The sequence below is a fragment of the Musca domestica genome, unplaced genomic scaffold (genome assembly GCF_030504385.1).
Source record: "Musca domestica strain aabys unplaced genomic scaffold, Musca_domestica.polishedcontigs.V.1.1 5, whole genome shotgun sequence".
Taxonomy (NCBI): Eukaryota; Metazoa; Arthropoda; class Insecta; order Diptera; family Muscidae; genus Musca; species Musca domestica.
Window position 1 is genome coordinate 14,125,690 of NW_026712346.1, and position 22,156 is coordinate 14,147,845.

The following is a 22,156-nucleotide window of genomic DNA, read 5'->3' on the forward strand; positions in this document are numbered from 1 at the left end:
TAGTGCTTGTTTGTAAAGAAAAAAATAGTGGTGGCGTCAACTTAATAATCGACTTAAGTAAATTAAATTTAATACTTTTGGAATCAGAAATATTTTATAATAGTAAATAACAGTCCAAAGATCACTTTATAACTTAAAACACACACAAATCAAGCATTTTTCTGTTATATTATTTAATGCCGACATTAGGAACAGAAAAAAAGAGAATTGCCAGGGGATGCCGATTACTAGAAAAATATCATGTTTGATATTTTCAATTTCACCAAAACTTGAGAAAAGTATTAAAAAATAATCCAAAAACTACTCAAATAAAAAATGGTTTTGAGTCGGCAGTTGCTTTTATTTGTGCTTTTTGACCAACTTTTCTAAATTAAGTAGGTTTTTTAAATCAGTTATTTGACGTTTTACATAGCGGTGGCATTTTTGAATAAAAATGTTGGCTATCTAAAGGAGAAAGATTGATTCACAAATTCCAAATATGAGAAAGGCCCTTTTTTCTTTTTTTATTTAATCTCATCTTTATTTAAATTGAAAATCCATACGTTACTGAAGGTAACCGTACTATTCTTGATTTTCTACCTATATTTGGTTTAGAATGATAATTAAATAAAATGCCCGTGAAGATAAATTTTAAAATATAAATGCAATGTGTTGGTGCGCAAGGGGTTAATTGAAAAATAGTTTTTTTTAATATTAATGATTTTTACCATTTTTTTGGATAAATCAACGTATTTTTAAATTAATTTAAATTAAATTAATTAATTAAATTAATTTAACAGGAAAATGACACAATTTCCCGACGAGGACGAATAACCAGAGTGGTGTTGGCGGTAGGGAAACTGCATGGACAATGCTGAATTGCACAAAAACTATGCTAGCTGCGTCATTGAGGCGGGTCTTAAATGAAAGGTCTCGAGGAGTACTTTCTGGCTATATATGCCTTATATTCCCAACTGATTTCAGATAATCGATTTTTATCGATTTTCTAACCAAAGTGGCGGTTTCGGTAGGTATATATATATATATATATATATATATATATATATATATATATATATATATATATATATACAATTCAGCATTTTCCATGCAGTTTCCCTACCGCCAACACCACTCTGGTTATTCGTCCTCGTCGGGAAATTGTGTCATTTTCCTGTTAAATTAATTTAATTAATTAATTTAATTTAAATTAATTTAAAAATACGTTGATTTATCCAAAAAAAATGGTAAAAATCATTAATATGAAAAAAACTATTTTTCAATTAACCCCTTGCGCACCAACACATTGAATTTATATATTCTAAAATTTATCTTCACGGGCATTTAAATAAAACACTATTTAAAACGAAAATAATTTCAAATTCTGGATTAAACTGTGAATTCGTAATATAGCATTGTTTATACTATTTGAAATAAAAAAATATACAAAATAATATTTTTTTTACTGAAATACCATATGCCAACTACTGGCAAATAGACATGCCGAGCATTGGAAAATGGTGTCGACTACTGGAAAAAAAACTACTATTTTAGTAAAATTGCAAATTTAATAAAAATAAATTCAATTTTTGTTTATTATTTCGAAAACTAAACAAAAATTGGAATCTGAGCAACTTTATTTTTCTGCATTTGAAAGATTTCACTCAGAATGTTGAAAGATTGAAAAATCGAAAATCTTAAAAGTGCCGACTACTGGTACACTTCCGTATTGTTTTTATACTCTCCACCATACATAGTATGGAGGGTATATTAAGTTCGTCATTCCGTTTGTAACTAATCGAAATAATCATTTTATCATTCTAAGACGATTTAGCCCTGACCGTCCGTCTGTTGTAATCACGCTACAGTCTAAACAAATTAAGATAGGAAGCTAAAATTTTGCACAGATCTCTCTTTTGGCTGCAGGCAGGTCAAGTTGGGCTATATAATATAAGATGTGCTATATCGGTCCACGATATCGTATAGCCCCCATATAACGGTACCCTCCGATATTCGGTATTTTGAAGATTTTAGCCACATTTTTCAATGGAATTGTCTGAAAATTCACACAAGTAGTTCCTTGTGAATACTTTACCCCCTAAGAGAGAATTGTCTATATAGGTCCACGATATCGTATATCCCCCATATAACGGTATCCCCGATATTCGGTATTTTGATAACTTTTTCAACGGAATTGTCTGAAAATCCACACAAGGAGTTCCTTGTGGGTACTTTATACCTCGGCAGAGAATTATCTATATAGGCCCACGATATCGTATAGGCCCCATATAACGGACCCATGACTCTTTGGGCCCATTCCAATCGACGAGGCTTGTCCGCAAGCAACATTTTTGCGTCAATTGAATTTTGTACGGGAACAAATGCAAATCAATGCGAATAATCCGTTGTTAAGTGGACCGAGCCATGCCCAACTGCTGAGAACGGCGTTTTTGGGATGTTCTTGGGGACCTCTCAACACTGGCTCGTACGGCAGCGATATTCTTGGCCGATCGCCTTGGACGACTTTTATATGGCCTCTTCGGATTAGAAAGAGCCTTACCAGTCGAAAATTTTTCGTATAAACGTATAATGGTGTTCTTAGAAGGCGCACTTCTCACATTTTTTAATGTTTTAAAAGCACGTTGAGTTTTCACAATTGACTTCTTCTGTTGAATGTAAATTTCAACTATTTCTCGTGGCGTGTATTGGTTCATTGTAAAAATCTGCTTTCACGGTCGCTTCAAACGCGGTATGTCATTAAGCGATGTGACATCTCTGTCAAAAGTTATGGTAAAGAAATGAAGATAGAGAGAGAGAGAAACCCTATGTCAGAAGGATGTATCCACGAAGAATTTATCGTGTTGTCTTTGGCCACTTTAGTCATAGACAAATGAAAATATAGACAACGAAATGCTCTCACCGTTTATCTTCGAAAAAAATCGGAACAGCAGATGTCGTCCATATCGTTTCAGGGGTTTGAGTGGGAATTTTGAAGTCACTCAATTCAAAAATGTTAAAAATAACAAAAACTGTAGGATATTTGTCAGCTGAAAATTATTTCATAATAAAAGAAATGTGAAAAGTACGTGATGACATCGAAAAATATGGGAATATTCCAGTGAAATTCTTGAAAAACGATAAAATGTGTTTTCGAAGTCGAGTGGCTTGAACGCGTAAATCAGCATGTTGACTATGCAAAACATGATGAGAGCCATCTGGAAAAAAAGACAAAACTAACTTTTAGTTGTCTATATCTTCATTTGTCTATGCTTTAGTCTTCTACTTAACTGAAGAATTATTGACGGCTCAGTATTGGAGAGTGAAGACAGATTATGCAGAGTTTGCTTACCTGTGAGCCTCAGTCCGACTCTAAAAAGAGTTGGACTTTGACAAAGAAGGTGTTCCGTTTCTATCTCTTCCTCGTCTTGACAAAGCCTGCAATACTCAGTATCTTCACCCCCCACATGGAAGTCATGACCTAAATATTATAGTGACCTGTGATTAAGCCTACTACAAGTTTTCACGGTCCATCCAGTTCAACTGTTTGATTCATCAGCAATTCTACGGGTTTCCTAAGAGAAAAGATCTCTGCCTGGAATACTTTAAATCTTTATTGAGTTTGAATGAATTCCGGATATTCAGGCTTTCACAGAAAACACCTGCACCCGTTCCACTTTCCATTTTAGAGGCGTCGGTATAGATAGCTATACCGCTGAAAGGTAGAGTGTTCTGGGTCCAGTGTTTCGAAGTTTAGCGTAGGTGATATATAGTGACTAGTTAAAATCCGACTACCTAGGTTCTCCACATAATTCATAATGACCGAATGTCCGAAAGATTGACTGCGTCATTGATCAAGTTCCTTGAGTCTCATCTCGCCGCTTGTTTCTCTACAAATAAAATTAAGGGTTTCAAGTTGAGTAGGGTGTCGAAGAAGACTGAGGTGTGCTTCTGAGTGCGCCTGTAATTAATAGTGATGCTGCTCTTTGTACTTTGCCAATGTTTTTAATGAGGGAGAGTGCCACCAAACTAAAACACCATAAGTCAAGCGATTGACTCATATAACCATTTGATGATATACAGTTTCAGTTCCCAGCTTTTTCCTATGGAGTTTGTGCAGGAGTAGAGTTCTACCAAGCCTCGTTTAGCGCATTCCTCGATGTTTCTCGTCCAGTTCAGACGGTGGTTGAGGATCGTGCTGAGATACTTGGCTTCAGACGAAAGACTCAATGTGACGCCATCCAGCGATGGTGGTAAAAATTCCGTGAGCTTCCGCTTCCTCGTAAAGAGAACAAGTTCTGTTTTAGATGGGTTGACGCCAAGCCCATTGCAACGCGGCCATCTCGATAGTCTCACAAGAGCTCCCTGCATTAGGTCTGAAATTGTTTGCAGGAATTTCCCAGAAATCAACAGAAATACGTCGTCAGAATAAGCAAAGAATTCAGTTTCATTACGTTCCAGATCTATTAGTACATTATTTATGACCAGAAGCCATAGGAGTGATGATAAGACATCCTTGATGAGTGCACTGATTTCCTGACGAAGCACTCCCCTATGCTTGAGTTGATGATTAGGATATACATTCAATAATTTGTATAATCTTTATTTTGTATTCCTACTCTCTGGTCTATGGAACTATAAAGATTTTGCAAAATGCTTGAACAACATTGTATTCATCGCATAAATAGTAGGTGTAAAAAAGACACCTACAAACTTTTCTATGAAAATAATTATGGTACAGTTCTTGAATTGACTTTACAGAAAAAAGATTAAAGCAGAGGCATAATTAAAAATGAAACAGCATTTATTCGGAAAAGTAGTTACAACTAAAATAGAAAGTAGCCATTAGGCGGCATAAAACTAGTTATGAATTTAAAAATCGAGTAAAATTAAATAAAATGTAACAATCATTGTTGCTTAACAAGTCTTCCAAACCAATGACATTGAATTCTTTCTACAATAAGTTTGCGCAAGAAATCTATTGAAATTTATATTTTGATTTCAACATGATTTTTTCACCACAGTAAATTAGTGCCAAAAGAATTTTGACTTCAATTCTTTGAAGACAAAAAAAAATGATTGTCATAGGAGTTATTTTAAATAATTCCTATAGAGAATATCCCCAGACCAAAGCTAATAAATAAACGTTGTTTTTTATAGGGACAACAATTATGGGCTTATTCCTTTTGCAAATACAAAATAACTACGGTATCCGAAACTGTTCTGTTTAATACTAAAAAACATCATAAACTACATTTCCAAATAAAAGTAGGCATTTCCCATTTAATAAATACAACCGTGATATTTATTCAATAATTAAAGGCTGCCCCCAACACCCGCACTTTATTAAACATTCTATAGGCATGGCGAGCAGCGAAGTGAGACATTTGGAGTAGCACCGATAAGTTTATAACAGTTATAAAAATGACGTATAGCAGAGAACGTGTAATTAAATTTACGATGACAATGACAGCAATTAAGTGACGTTGCATTGTTTGTTTTGATTAAATCGGCACGGCATTAAATTAAACATTTACAAATGACAGAGAGAATCAGTAAACATTCAGTTGTTTGGCAATGTGTGATAAGCCTCCCACGAAGATTAGTTGCCAAGTAATGCAGTGTGGGGTCTATTAATAGTTAAAAAGGTACATTGTCATAAAGCTAATTTTATGTTCTTTTAACAATTAACTAGACTGGAACCAAAAACAAGTAAATGTTCAGCGAATTCAAGTCAATCAAAATATACGGAAGAAGTTATAAGGCTTCCCAAGAATGAGTACATCGACTTTGGTAGTCGAAGTTGTAGCATTACACATTGAGACGATTTCATTTGACCGCAATTCCAAGCGCACTAAAACTTATTTACACACATTTTTGTATTCTTTGCAGATTTAAAACACAACCACAGTGTCCGCAATTAGAAACTCAAGAAGATGACTCAAAGTGTGGATACATCATTTATACCAGACCTTCCCAAAGGGCCTTTGTGTATTTACCGGAAAAGGGCCAACTTTGATTGGAAACGTTTGAGGCTTATCTTTGAAAAGGAACAAGTTTTGCGGCTCAAGGTATGTTTTCGAAATTGCACACATGTGGTCGATTATTAAAAGATACATTTGTCTTTTTTCAGTACAAAGTCTGGAAAATACTGGAGAATGATCCCCTTTTTTCACAGCCCATATCAACACTACCCACCGATCAACAGAAACGCATTTGCGCAATGCAAATGAATCGCATGAAACAACTAGACTTAGTTCCTAAAGAGATCGAACAGCGTTCGTTCAGTGAGAAAACCAAATATTTAATGGGCATCAATGAGGCCCTGCATGCCTACTGTCCCAGTTTGTCGGTGAAGATTGCCTTGGGTGTGGGTCTATTCAATAACGCCATTCGGGCTATGGGCACTGAAAGACATATGAAATACTATGAGGCTGCCTGGAATCGTGAGATTGTCACATGTCTAGCCATTACGGAACTCTCGCATGGCAGCAACACAAAATGTATTCGCACAACGGCAACCTATGATCCGACTACGCAAGAATTCATCATCAACACACCAGACTTTGAAGCGGCAAAATGTTGGGTTGGCAATTTGGGCAAAACGGCCACCGTGGCCATGACCTTCGCCAACCTGTATACTCCGGATGGTGCAAATCAGGGTTTACATGGTTTCCTTATTCCCATCAGGGACCCAAAGACACTTCAAGCTTATCCTGGAGTTTTAGTTGGAGATATTGGCGAAAAGATAGGTTTAAATGGCATAGACAATGGATTTGTTATGTTTTCGAACTATCGTATACCCCGTGAGAATTTACTAAATCGCACAGGCGATGTAACTCCTGAAGGCGTGTACGAGAGTGTGTTTACAGAGCCGGGAAAAGTATTGGGATCTGCATTGGAATCATTTTCGGCTGGTCGAATTGGTATCATGCAGGAATCTGTGAATACATTGTCCACTGCTTCCATAATAGCTGTACGTTATGCTGCCTTGCGAAAACAATTCGGACCGGAAAAATCTGGACCTGAAGTAGCTATAATCGAATATCAACTCCATGTGAGTATTTTGTGTGTTTGAAACGACCAAATTCGAAGTAAACATATATGTTTTGTTTTTGTAGCAATGGAGAATATTCCCGTATTTGGCAGCTTCCTGCGTTTTGAAAATTGCTGTTATGGAACTAACAGATATCTATTTGGGTATTATTGAAAAATCACAGGCCGATTCGAATGGTTTTGAATTGCTGGTATGTAAAGGAAATATTATGCAGCTGAACAATTTAACTCTTTAATCCAATTTTGGTAGAACAGTTTTTTGGTTTTTATTTCACTGGACGAATGATAATATGCAATCTCTTTCTATGTTGTCTTCCAAGTGGTTGGGATTAAAGTCTGACATTGTTAGTTATGTTATTATTTTTATTTTTCTTCTTCCAATTAATATCTAATTCATAGAGCTTTAATAAGTTGGTGATCGTGGAACAGTGTTGCATTAAACTATACGGACAAGAATCACTAAACGATAGTAAAGTTTTCATTTTAAGCCAGAAGACTATGCCTAACTAGCTGACCCGGACTGCGTTGCTGGCTCATAGTTTTAGAGTTTAACGCTTCCTTTTAAGAACATGGTAATCAAGATATTAATTGTAAACTTATAGTTTTTCTATTTTAAAAAGCCTAAACTTTGCGGAAATATTGGCTTTCACCTGCAGTCAATCTACCAATCACATATTTTTTTTGTCATTTTCGTCCGCAGCAAAGACATAGAAGTATAAAGATAGGACAAGACAGAGTAAAATATGGCAACCCTGTGAAAAATACCTCTGTTGTTATGATATCGTAACAACATAGTTAGCAATGTTAAGCAATTTAAACCGCTAAGGCAGTATGCAATTATTTGGGAAGGTATATGGAATAAAATTTTGAATCCAATATTTTGGATTATCCAAACTTTTATTTTTCATTCTTTCCTATAATTGTGTTTTTTATATTAGCATGCCTTTGTCATATGCTGTTATTCAAAGTAGTATAGCCTCAAACCATTTGCTAAGAATGCATTTTGTCTAGTCATTACCATTTTAGGTCTTTGTCCGCAGAGTCGATAGTGATTTCTAATTCGAATTAAACACTTTCTACAAAAATGTCAATGTAACAGTGTTTTTAAGAGTTTGAAATGTTCTGTCCGCAAGGCTTTAATTTAACTATCAAAACCTAGGTATCAGTTAGGGAGCCTATAAATTATTTCCGTGAGCCCCTGTGTCCGTCATTTGCAATTACGATAGAGGTCGCAATATTTAAGATGTGTTTTTGAAACTGTACAGGTTTTTATATTATTGATTGATGATATTACATAAGGAATATATTGGTACTCATTCAGATATAGCTCCCATATAAAATTATCTCATAATGTTTATCGACCAAATATATCCTGATTTTACATTTGATGTTTTCATTATACTTAAATCTAGTCCTTGAAAACTGGTTCCTCCCATATAACTGACCGATTTGAGACATTTTGATGGTTTCAAACGTATTTCGAGGATATAAATCCTTTGTCACAAAATGAAAGTCACATCAATGAAAGTCCATTACAGGATTTATTCCCTACCTCTTGATATCCGTATATAATCTTAATTAATGACATGTTCAAACCTTAATCATTAGTATTGCAGTTCATCTGAATAAACCTAATACACCACAATAATTCATATTATTGTGATAATAGGGCTACCGGAAAATTTCTTTTATAATTCTTGACAGGCCATTTCAGACAATCATGACCATTTATCATTGTGTTTTATACATATCAATAAAAAGTAAAAAATGGAATATTAATTTGGTCATTTCCGCAATATATTCGTGAGATATACCGAAAATTCTTGAGCAAATCAAGCTTTGTGTCACATTTCGTCACAGAAATAGCTCTAATTTCCATTTCCGTTAAACACATTATTATTGTTAACGTATTTCGTATATTTATTTTTACGTTCATTTTGAAGGTCTCCTTTTCTTACCATTTTGAAGGTTTATTCAACAGTTTCCCAACAAATTGGCCGGCATTTCCGAACTTTTTCTGATTAGATCGAACTAAAGTGGTTGTACTTCTTGCAAAACAATTTAAAATTGAATAACTTGCATGTAACTTAATTTTCTTACTGAGAGGTCTATTATTGTGAGTTCGTAAAAAATAGTAGACTATCTCGCAATAATATTCAGGTTTTGATAGATCCTCCACATTACGGCAACTCTACGAATATAAGACACTTTGAATTCCTCATAAAACCGACTTGGCTCATGAAATAGGGTAGTGAAAACTCAGTCCCATCAAGTTGTTTTTTATATTTAATTTAATTAAATTTTTTATATAGATTAACAAACCAAAATTATTTTGATTGCGATTATTATGAATGCGATTTCCAAATATGTCCTTTATTTCTATAGATATTTTTATTTAATTTTTTTTTACAATAGAGAACATGATAATTTATAATTTACGTACTTCTTATTTTATGTGGCAGACTCAAGCCGTGTCGGAAATCCATGCTGTTATATCATCATCGAAGCCCATGATAACATGGACGGCACGAGACGCTATTCAAGAAGCTAGAGAGGCTTGTGGTGGCCATGGATATCTAAAAGCCTCCAAATTGGGTGATTTACGCAACGATCACGATCCTAGTCTTACATACGAGGGCGACAACAATGTTCTTGGACAACAAGCATCGAATTGGTTACTTCGTCAGTGGAATGAAGGCATAGAAAGTCCAGTGGGCACTGCGAATTTTTTGAAAGATAGAGACAATATTTTAAAACAAAATTGGGAATCGGTACTGAAACAAGCACCAATTGACTCCTTCGAATGTATGTTATCTTTAATGATTACCGTTTTAGAAATGTAAATGATCGATTTTTTATTTCAGTTGTCTTGAAATGTTACGAATGGATGCTGTGTCATTTACTAGAAGTCACATCATCGAAAATAACCAAAGACATGAATGGTGGCAGTCATAGATTTGATGCCCGCAATAATTCCCAAGTGTATGGAGCCCGTGAAATGTCCATTATATATTCAGAATATTTCTGTTTGTCACGTTTTATTGAGAGATTCAATCGGCCAGATGTAGCTGGAGAGTATTCCAAAGTTCTAAAGTTGGCGTTTGATATTTATGCGATGAGATGCTTCGATAGACACATGACTACCTTCTACGTTGGTGGCTTTGCTCATGGCTCCACATTTGCAGATCTGATTAGAACACGCCTTCTGCAGAAATGTGCAGAGTTTAAGGATTCCGCTGTTGCTGTTGCCGATGCGCTAGCACCTCCAGATTTCGCATTAAATTCGATCATAGGAAAATCTGATGGCTTGTTGTATGAAAATTTGCAGAACGAATTTATGACAAATCCAGGTGCCTTTGAAAGGCCACCATGGTGGCGTGATATCATCATTCCACAAGTGAAATCCAAACTCTAAATGAGATGCCTTTTTGAAAGAAAACAAACAAAAAACTAAGTTACCCCTCCAACGAGTTTCTTCTGTCAAAATCTAATTACCTAAGATGTAAATTACAACAACACAAGAGCAATCTTCTCCTCAATCTATTTACTTATTATTTACTCATATAGTAAAAAATCCTTAAACATTATATATACTAATATGTTGTAAGTTGATATTCATTGTGTATGTATTAGATTTCGAAAAAAATCCGAATCAGTACTGTTTTAAGAATTGTAATCTCTTAGATTGGTTCTTAACGTATCTTCTCGTATTTAACTTAATTTGTCGTAATCGATTGAAACATATATTTGTTAAATTGTTATTATTGCAGTTTTTTGTGCATTTTATAAGAACCAACAAATAATAGGTATTGAAGTATTTTTGTTAAATTAAGTGTCTAAAATTTCCATTAAAAATGTAACTTTTAAATGTGAGTGAAACACGTTGTAATTAATGGGGTGGGATTTGTTTTGATGCTAATGAATATTTTATTGGGAACGATTTTCAACGATTTAATCGATTGGCCTGTCAAATACTGTTCGATCCATACACCATGGTTGGACCAGAGACCAAATTTTCGAAAATAATTCAAATTTTCACACCACCAAAAGGACGTTTTGTATGGTACTCTCTTCTTCATTCACACATAATCTTCGGATCAGTATATTGGCTAAAATTCTCCCCCGACAGTTAATCAGCCATTTCATTCGCCGGTGATCCAACAAAACTTGATTTAGTATGGTAAATCACTAAAGTGAATCAAGTTTTGTTGGATCACCGGCGAATGAAATGGCTGATTAACTGTCGGGGGAGAATTTTAGCCAATATACTGATCCGAAGATTATGTGTGAATGAAGAAGAGAGTACCATACAGAACGTCCTTTTGGTGGTGTGAAAATTTGAATTATTTTCGAAAATTTGGTCTCTGGTCCAACCATGGTGTATGGATCGGATTCATATGGATTCAGTATGGTAAATCACTAAAGTGCCCTTCACGAATTGATGAAGATGTGCGTGACGCCTGCCCGGCGTGTGATACAGGCCCGCACAATACGCTACACCTTTTTAATTGCTCAGCCAAACCTACTCAACTCACTCCAGAGGATCTCTGGCTACAGCCCGTTAAAGTAGCCGAATTTCTAAACCTGGAGCTGGAACCAGATTAGCAGAACACAAACACACACATGTACTACTGCTACAACAACAACTAAAGTGCCCTTAGGCTCCTTGACTTTAGCCAAACATAGCAACAGGTCAATACTATTTACAACATCTTAAACCATTTCTTTACTCGTCGAATATCAGCTTTAAAACCAGACACCTTTATCTGTTCAAAAGGTGAAGAACGTCAGATCCAATTTAATCAGCTTTTAAAATTCTTCTGCACTTGCAGTAACTCAACTAGTTCTGTGTCATCAAACACTTTTCTGGGACATCATGTAACAAAGAAACTATTATCAAAATTGGTGCAAGCTCCATAAAATTGGTGCAAGCTCCATATTTTATTGCAAAGGGAGATATTTAAAATAGCTTTGTATCTAGTTAAGAGTTAGAGTATGAGCTTTATGATATAATATGGCATTTTCAGATTAAATGAAACCTTTTGCAATTGAAATGAAACTTTTTGCAGTGGAAATTAAACCTTTTGCAGTGGAAATGAAACCTTTTGCAGCGGAAATTAAACCTTTTGCAACCGAAATGAAACCATTTTTATAGAAGGAAAAAATATAAAATATTTTAATTTTTAGTAGGTTTCAAATTAAATCAACGAATTATAAATAATATATAGTTAAAGAAGCATTTTTATTGATTATTAATGTCTATGTTTTTATAATATTATTTCTTAAATTTTCAGCTTCCATAAAACGTAAGTGTAGATGCAGAATGATTAAAAAACGTTTTTTAAGGTCTTTTTTCCAAAAGACCCGAATTAGATACCTTTTTATAACTTCCTCCATGGAAAGGAGGGTATATTAAATTCGATTTGTAACACCTCCAAATATTCGTCGTACACCCTATAAAGTATATACAATCATGATTAAAGCGGATTTAATGATGTCCACCTGTCTGTCTGTCTATTGAAATCACGATATTAAGATAAATTTGATGAAGAGCTTTGAAATTTTGCACAACATTGTATTGTGTCTAGGATGTTTGGTATTGAAAATGATACCGGGATGTTTCAATAAGGCATTACATTGTGTATGCGATAGAGCAAACCATTCAATAGCCCAAATAGGAAGACTGCCCTTTCTGCATAATCAATAAAGTTGCGAAGCGGGAATCCTTTATTGGGTAAGATTAATATTAAACTATAACTATAAAACATTGTAGTAAAGTTTAATTTCACATTTCATTTCTGCCCATACCTATAAAGGCCAAAATTTGTTGAAATTTAAAATATATGGAAATATTTTATATCAATTCAATAAAGGACCATTTGCTATTACAATAATTTAAAATTTAAGAAATAACATAAAAATGTAGATATTAATAATCAAAAAAATTCTCTTTAACTATATATTAGTTATAATTAGTTGATTTAATTTTAAACCTGCTAAAAATAAAATTGTTTTGTTTTTTTTTCCATCTATAAATCTGAAAGTTTCATTTGATTTGCAAAAAGATTAATTTCGGTTGCAAAAAATTTCATTTCGGTTGTAAAAGGTTTCATTTTCGCTGCAAAGGTTTCATTTCCACTGCAAAAGGTTTCATTTCCGCTGCAAAAAGTTTCATTTCAATTGCAAAGGGTTTCATGAAAATGCTATACCTATCATAATCATGTTTTATTTTTTTTTTTGACTCATCTTATTCACTTATTACATAGACAAATGAAAATATAGACAACGAAATGCTCTCACCGTTTATCTTCGAAAAAATCGAATCAGCAGATGTCGTTCATATCGTTTCAGGGGTTTGAGTGGGAATATTGAAGTCACTCAATTCTAAAACGTTAAAAATAACAAAAACTGTAGGATATTTGTCAGTTGAAAATTGTTCCATAATAAAATAAATAAGAAAATTACGTGATGACATCGAAAAATATGGGAATATTCCAGTGAAATTCTTGAAAAAGGATAAAATGTGTTTTCGAAGTCGAGTGGCTTGAACGCGTAAATCAGCATGTTGACTATGCAAAACATGATGAGAGCCACCTGAAAAAAAAAGACAAAACTAACTTTTCGTTGTCTATATTTTCATTTGTCTATGCTTATTAGCGCAAGATCCGTAAAGTATGCTATACAGAATATCATTTTGTTAATGTCGATTAAGGCGAATTGAAGTGTTCCCACTTTGTATGCTCTTTCCCGTTATTAAACGAACGAAATAGTAATTTGTGATCTTGATCTGATTGATTGATCTGAATAAATGTCTAAGTCGATGTAATAATAATAATAATAATAATAATAATAATAATAATAATAATAATAATAATAATAATAATAATAATAATAATAATAATAATAATAATAATAATAATAATAATAATAATAATAATAATAATAATAATAATAATAATAATAATAATAATAATAATAATAATAATAATAATAATAATAATAATAATAATAATAATAATAATAATAATAATAATAATAATAATAATAATAATAATAATAATAATAATAATAATAATAATAATAATAATAATAATAATAATAATAATAATAATAATAATAATAATAATAATAATAATAATAATAATAATAATAATAATAATAATAATAATAATAATAATAATAATAATAATAATAGTAATAATAATAATAATAATAATAATAATAATAATAATAATAATAATAATAATAATAATAATAATAATAATAATAATAATAATAATAATAATAATAATAATAATAATAATAATAATAATAATAATAATAATAATAATAATAATAATAATAATAATAATAATAATAATAATAATAATAATAATTTGTAAACGTAAAGTTGACATTTTGAATATTTGTGTTTGCACTCAAAGATCTAATATGGGCAATATTGGTCCACGTTTACGTATATCTCCCATACAAATTGCCTCTCGATTTAAGAAATTAACATTTCAAGTTATTAGTGTGAACTAAACATTTTACAATATATATCTATATATATATATATATATATATATATATATATATATATATATAGATATATATATATATGTATATATATATATATATATATATATATATATATATATATATATATATATATATACATACATATATATATATATATATATATATATATATATATATATATATATATATATATATATATATATATATATATATACATATATATATATATCTATATATATATATATATATGTATATATATATATATATATATATATATATATATATATATATATATATATATATATATATATATATATATATATATACGATTACATGGAGAAAATCCTAAAATTTGTAGATATGTTGAAATCCAAGATGACAAATAGAGGCCAAATCAAAAATCTAGCAGAAAAACATAGCATTACACAGTAAAAAAAAGTAGAGTGATTTAAATAGCTTTATCCACCTCATAATTGAGGGCAGAATGATTTCAGAATTGTCAAATATAATAACTATTTTACACCCATTACCGTAAGATGGGAATTAAATTTATTTGCAATTTAAATTGTAAGTTGGAGACCCCATAAAGTCCATATTTTTCGTCATAGTATAAATCAATGACGATTCCACAAATATTCGGCCCCGTGCTACTTTCTTATATTTGTAATTTGTTCATGTTTCCACAATTTATTTCATGTACATCTACATCCCAAATCTACGTTCACAACCAATATTCTCTTGGGGGTTACAAATTAAATAGAATACAAAATTTTCTTTTCTGACCACACATTAGATGTGAATGTGGACTTGGGGATACTCCAATGTGGGGACGAATATTAATACAAATTTATTTAATTGACTTAATTTCTTGAGAACTGAAATTAATGGCGGGTTACATGGAAGTGTATTACCGAATTATGTGGTGGCGAAACGGAATAGATGATATCGAAATAATTTAATGCGGTCATCACAAAGTTAAAAGATAATTACTTTTTCAAAATCACTATAAAATCACGAAATGGGTGTAAAATAGTAATTATATTTGACTATTCTGAAATCATTCTGCCCTCAATTATGAGGTGGATAAAACTGTTTAGATCACGCGATTTTTTTCAGTTTGAAATGCTATGTTTTTCTGCTAAATTTTTGATTTGGCCTCTATTTGTCATCTTGGATTATAAGGGGTAGGAGAAAGTTTTCAATGTAGGTCAATTTTTCGGATTAGTGCTCATATAAAGGTATCTCCTGATTTTACCATTTCGAAGGCTACATTTTTGGCTAAAAATGTGTATTTAGGCTGCTTTGGGTTAAAAATCTTACTTACTAGGTACAAATTTTAAGTATTTTCACCATATAACAGTATCCTTTCCCAGTTCCACCGATCTATAACCCTTTGTCGAGCAAACAGACGGACATTGTTAGGGGAACTAATGGGGACTCCCTAACGCACAATTTGAGGTGCTATGGTATGGGTGTTAAAGGGTAATTAACCTTTGCTATTCTTAAATCATTCTGCCCCCAATGCTTATTTGACTGGTAAATTTTGCTAAGATTTTCACAATACTAAAATATAAGTTGAGACCTTACCTTAGGGGTGAAGTTTGATATATACTTTTTAATGGATTTGTATAGCACATCTACACATTTAGGGCCCTAACTCTAACATCGAAGCCTACAGCTTAAAACTATTTTGATTACTTTCGCCATATTTGTAACGGAAATGATTTTTCTCAGCATGTAAAGGGTGTCCCAACTAAAACGAAATTATTAAATTTGGCGTCATTCAAGGTGTCATTGTTTAATTTGAACAATTGTTATTGTTTGCCAGTAGAAGGTGATTTTGCGATAAAATCATCTTCAGTGACAAGGCCTATTTCAATCTTGATGCCTTCATCAAAATGCAGAATTGTATCATTTGGGGTGACGAAAATCCCCGAGTGATTCAGGAGAAGCAAATGCATCCTTATAGTGTCACTGAGTGGTGTGTTTTTTGGGCTGGAGGAATCATTGGATTTTTTTTTATAAAAATGAGGCAAGTCAAGCGCAAATAGTCAATTTTCTTCGGTATCGTGAAATGATAACCAGCTTCTTCTCGTCTAGAATTGAAGAAATTAATATGGAAGTCATGTGGTTTCAACAAGATGGCGGCACATGTCATATAGCCAGAGAAACAATTCAAGTGCTGCATTAGTCATTCCGGGTCGAGTTTTTTCGCGTTTCGTAGACCAGAATTGGCTGCCTAGATCGTGCGAGACTTTTTCTGTATGTTTTTTTTTAAGTCGGTGGTTTACGCAAATAAGCCAACGATGGATGACTCATGCCTTAAAAGAGCACATTCGACGCTGCAATAGTGAAATACTTACAAATAATTTCCTTTACAGATTTACCCAATTTTTTCTTAGTTTAAGTGCATTGGGATTATTATAGCTAATGAAGCCTACTACAGACAAAAGAGAAGACCACTAATTATTGAATTTGTAACAACTGATAACTTTTAATGTACCAACGCCGAAGGCGAATTAAAGAGTTTCTACTGTACATAAAACGAAACTATTAGCAAATTTTGAGGTAACGCAGCAACCAAATAAAATAGCTGTGCTGATTTACTCACTTGATTTTTAATATTATACAATTCGCCATAGCCGAAATCGGTCACCATTTCAAATTAAAATGCAGAGAACTTAATTAATGTTAATTTTTGAAAATGTATAATGTTTATACACACTCCACCATATTATGGAAAAAAATGTTGCAGATTTTACTTAGACGTGCTATTCAATGAAATGGTGACCATTGATTTTTTTCTGGTCGTTGGGTTTTCGACATTCATATTCGACATTCATATTGATTTTCTTAAATAACACTTCAGTCGAAAATGTATGAAAATTGATCAACAATTTAATCTTAACATACATTTACATTGCCAAAATAGCACAGTTTCATAAATTGAAGTTGGCTCTAGACAGATGAACAAGCCTTGACCAGGGCCTGGATTAATGTTCTATGAAAACCAAATGCCAATTTACTAGAAATGGTACATTCTTAATCATTTAATATACTTATATATGGAGGGCTCACTGCTATACCGAACCAAGTCATGAAAAATAAAAAATGCCGAAACTAGTGCCAATGTCCCCGCATATGGCAACTCTGTTTACTCTGTAAAGCACAATGTCAACCAGTAAAGAAAGTCCTAAAGTCAGGCGGGGCCGATTTTATGATACCCTACACCACTTTGCTAATTTAGTTGAGCTCCACTTAATAATTAAAAGTTTTTTTATGGGAGAATTCAATCATACACGCTTTGATTATAATTATAATTTAAAATTCAAAGGACTAAATATGCCGAACCATTTGTATCTTTTAAATTCGGACTTATATTGCCCATTTGGTGCCAAATTAATTTGAAATCAGATAAAGATATATATGGGAACTATATCCAAATCTGAACCGATCTCGATAAAATTTGGCAAAGATATTTCTGAGCTGTATTTGATATATTTCCCTGAATATCGTTGTTACGGAGTGCATATTACGGCTGTAGGTAACAAATACAACAAATCTTATGAACAATATATATGGGAGCTATAGCTATATCTGAACAGATTTCGATAAAATTTGGCATACTTATTTTCAGGCCTAATTTGGTTGTATGTGCAAAATTCCATACTATTCGGACTGATATTACACGTTTGGTGCACAATAAAATACAAATCGGACGAAGATATATATCTAAATTTTTACCGATTATCTCCAATTTCAATAGGGTTCGTCCTTGGGCCAAACAAATGTTGTTTGGAAAATTTCATCTCAATCGGATAATAAATGCAACCTGCATTTTGTTCACAAGAATACATGGACAGACGGACGGACGGACGGACAGACGGACTGACATGCATAAATCAACTCAGAAAGTGATTCTATGCAGAACATCAAAAGGAACTATGGATCTATCTCGTTTCCTTTTGCCTGTTTCAAACAAATGCACAAAGACATAATACCCTGACCACCTTGTGGTGTAGGGTATAAAAACCTAAGTCAACGACTGTCATTTTCATTTTTATTCAAAGCAAAAATGAACCAAGTCAGTGTGTTTCACTTTGAAAATAGCTGATTTAAAAAACATACTTTATTTAGAAAAGTTGGTCAAAAGGCACAAATAAAAATATCTGCCGACACAAAAATATTTTCTTATTTGGTAGTTTTTGGATAATTTTTTAATAGTTTTCTCAAGTTTTGGTGAAATGGGTCAAAAATAATATTTTTCTAGTAATCGGCACCCCCTGCCGACTACTGGCAAATCTCTTTTTTCTGTTCCTAATGTCGGCATTAAATAATATAACAGAAAAATGCTTGATTTGTAAATTTTTTAAGTTTTAAAATGATTGTTAGACTCTTATTTACTTTAATAACATATTTCTGATTCCAAAAGTATTAAATTTAATTTACTTAAATCGATTATTAAGTTGACACCACCACTAATTTTTTCTTTACAAACAAGCACTATCGCATGCGTTGGAAGACACTCACTGACGAAAACCGTTATTCTTCGGTTTCTGTTTTTTTACAGAAAGAGAGCAGAGAACACTGTTGACGTTTTTTTGCAATTATTTCATTATTTGGTCAATTCTATTGTTAGTTATTTAAGTTTAAATTTCAAAACTGCCGACTACTGGAACATGCCGACCTTAGGCGCACTTATCCTACACATACAATATTAGTATGGGCACAATTAAAAGAAAATCGTACATTATTCCTTATTCATCTCATGTTTCTGGTTGAGAGAAATATTTAGATATAGCAAGTTGTAAAGAATCACCGACTTGTTTTGCAAGTTATGACAGATAAAGGTATTGAAAATTGTGACCCCTTGTGGGTGATGTACCGGAAGGGGTTCGCAGATATATACCATTTTCACAACAAATATTGAGTTAGCGAAAATGTTTGTATGTGTGAAATCTAAAGAGAGTTGGATGATTATTTCGCTTTCTTTCAGTTTTGTTTTTCAAAATCTTGAACCCTGTGTGGGGAGGTACCAGAAGAAATGGTCCGATCTTTACCATATTTATAACAGATCTTGTGTTGAAGGAAATTTTGAAATGTACACAATCTGAATGGAATCGAATAATTTCGCGTCTTATGAGCTTCATGGATATTTATAATGTTGACCCTTTGTGGGGATGGTACCAGAGGTAGTTGAGCGATATATTCCATATTCACAGCAGAATATAAATATAAAATATAAATATAATAAAAATATTCTGATCTGTGTAATTTGAACAAAATCGCAAATTTTCATCACATTTTATACATTCAAAATTATAATTATCATAAAAATTATAATTATTCAAAATTTTTACCCTTTGTGGGGGAAATACTTGATGGAATGGACCACTGGAGCACTGATGCAAATATTAGCATGTTCAAAGTTGGAGCACAATCGCGTTGTCCACTTTCTTTCTGTGCAGTAAAATATTTTCTTTGGAAGACGAATGAACCCGGCAAAGTGGAAGCACAATGTGCGTAAGCTTCGCTGCAACAGTGGAAAAGCATACACAAATCAGAAGGGTCTTACGACTTCCGCAAAATGAAATTGAACTTACATTTTAAGTCTCCGAATAAGGATACCTTTCGAATATGTTATGAACTTAACATGAAAATAAAATTCGATGAAGCATTGCCTTTTCCAAAGCTATCAACATCAGTTGCTTATTACAAGCGGAACATCAACTATATTTAGTGATATAATGAACAATTTATTTATCTTTTTGACTTGGTTCGCTTTAGCTGTAAAACCTTCAAATTTTATTCAGAGTAATAATGAACCAAAGCAAGTTTTTTTGTTTTTGAATATTTTTTTTAGTAATATATTTAAATTATTTTTCTTTTAAATTTATATCATTAGTTAATTTTAAATATAGACTTTTATATTTTCTTTTGTTAGACTGAAATATTGCTTCCAGAAATTAATTGCAGTGCATTTACTTTACCTCTAAATATCTTGGAATTATGTTTTAGCTGTGAGCCCTTCATATAATATCGACCTAATTTGATATTAAAGGTAGATTGATGACCATTATGGAGGCTAGGAATAGGATATAGTGTCCTGCCGAAAACTATTTCTTTTATATAGAGATCAAACTTGAAATATTTCGGGAGAATGTCTTTACGTCATGAAAACACTTCCTACAATCCAAAAATATGAACATTTCTGTTGAAATTTGACAATATTTTTTATATTTTATGAGAATGTACTTTAAGGGACCAAATATGCTCTATATATAATAAATCCGGTCAACTTCAAGTCTTTATTCCACTTTAAACAAAAGCCAGGAATTTTTTAGCTTTTACTTATAACGGAAGGAAGTGGCAATTAAAATCCACTGGAATTATTACACGTAAACATGCTTATAAAAATATAAATAACATAAAGGGGAAAATTCATAAGAGAATTTTTTCTGACCCAAGCCACGTCGTACTTTTAATACTCTCCACCATTTGGAAAGAACTTCAAAATTGTAAAAAAATACAATTTAAATGAAACCTGTTATTCCTAACGGAGACAGAAACGAAATTTAAAACTTTCCGGTGAAAATGCGGTTTATATTATCAAAATAGCGAATAAAGGGAGGTACTGTTATATGTAGGCTATACGAAGTCGTGGACCTGCATAGACAATTTTCTGTCTAATGTTGAAGTATCCATTACGAACTTCAAATACAACATTTGAAACAATTCCTGTGAATAATGTCGCTGAAATCATAAACATAACGCGTGGATCTGCATAGACAATTTTTGCCATAGGCTGTAGTACCCATTACGAGCTTTAAATACCAAATTTCAGACAATATCTCTAAATCATAAAAATATCAAATATTGGAAGGTACCGTTATATAGGGGCTATATGCATAAGTATTTTTTTGTCAGAGGTAGGTAGTACCCATTAAGATTTTCAAATATGAAATTTTAAACAATTCCGGTAAATAATGTAGCTAAAAGCATAAAAATACGGAATATTGCGTTATATGTGGGATATACGAAAACGTGGACCTACTGGCAAAATACACATGTGTGTACAATTTTAGCCTTTTCTCTCAATTTGTTCAAAAGATAGCGCGAAAACAACAGATGGATGGTAGAGGGTATAAAAATGAGCACATTTTGAAGTACGTCACCCTAAATTTCTTTATTTTTACCACCAGAAAAATTTGTCCATTTTTACTTCATTTCTTTCAAAGTAAATATATTTTAATTCTGTTCTTATTTTATTTGAAGTTAAAAATATTAGCAGCAAATTTGCACCTTTTGCAACTTTGAGTTGAGTTTTGCTTTGCTTCTAATAATTTTTGTTATAGCTCGTTTAGATTAAACCACATTATCATTATTTATTTCTTAATACGGATTTATTTAACCAGGTTTACCATACAAAAATAGCTCTTCTCACGACCGGATTTATGTATTATAAATCCGGTGCGGTACATACTATAATAATACATAGGAAGATGCATAATTTTCCTTGCAGGCGGTCACAAATGTTATAAATATTTATTTTTTTTTAAGATCAATTGTCTCCATATCAGCTTTTTCGCTGCATAATTTTTGG

At 32.3% G+C, this 22,156-nt stretch overlaps 1 protein-coding gene across 4 annotated transcripts in view; it reads left to right on the forward strand.

Annotated features, from left to right (window-relative positions):
- Positions 1-10,905, forward strand: part of LOC101901406 (peroxisomal acyl-coenzyme A oxidase 3) — a 35,328-nt gene extending 24,423 nt beyond the window's left edge. For 3 of the 4 annotated variants that reach the window (XM_020035262.2, XM_020035261.2, XM_005179106.4), the window contains exons 2-6: positions 5,869-6,047; positions 6,110-7,033; positions 7,098-7,223; positions 9,495-9,837; positions 9,897-10,905. In XM_020035262.2, coding sequence (XP_019890821.1) covers positions 5,913-6,047; positions 6,110-7,033; positions 7,098-7,223; positions 9,495-9,837; positions 9,897-10,447 — 2,079 coding nt within the window. In that variant the 5' untranslated portion in view covers positions 5,869-5,912 and the 3' untranslated portion in view covers positions 10,448-10,905. Of the gene's footprint in view, positions 1-5,452; positions 5,625-5,868; positions 6,048-6,109; positions 7,034-7,097; positions 7,224-9,494; positions 9,838-9,896 lie in introns of those variants that run through there. The other variant, XM_011292438.3, reaches the window with a different exon arrangement.
- The last annotated feature ends 11,251 nt before the right edge of the window (positions 10,906-22,156 follow it).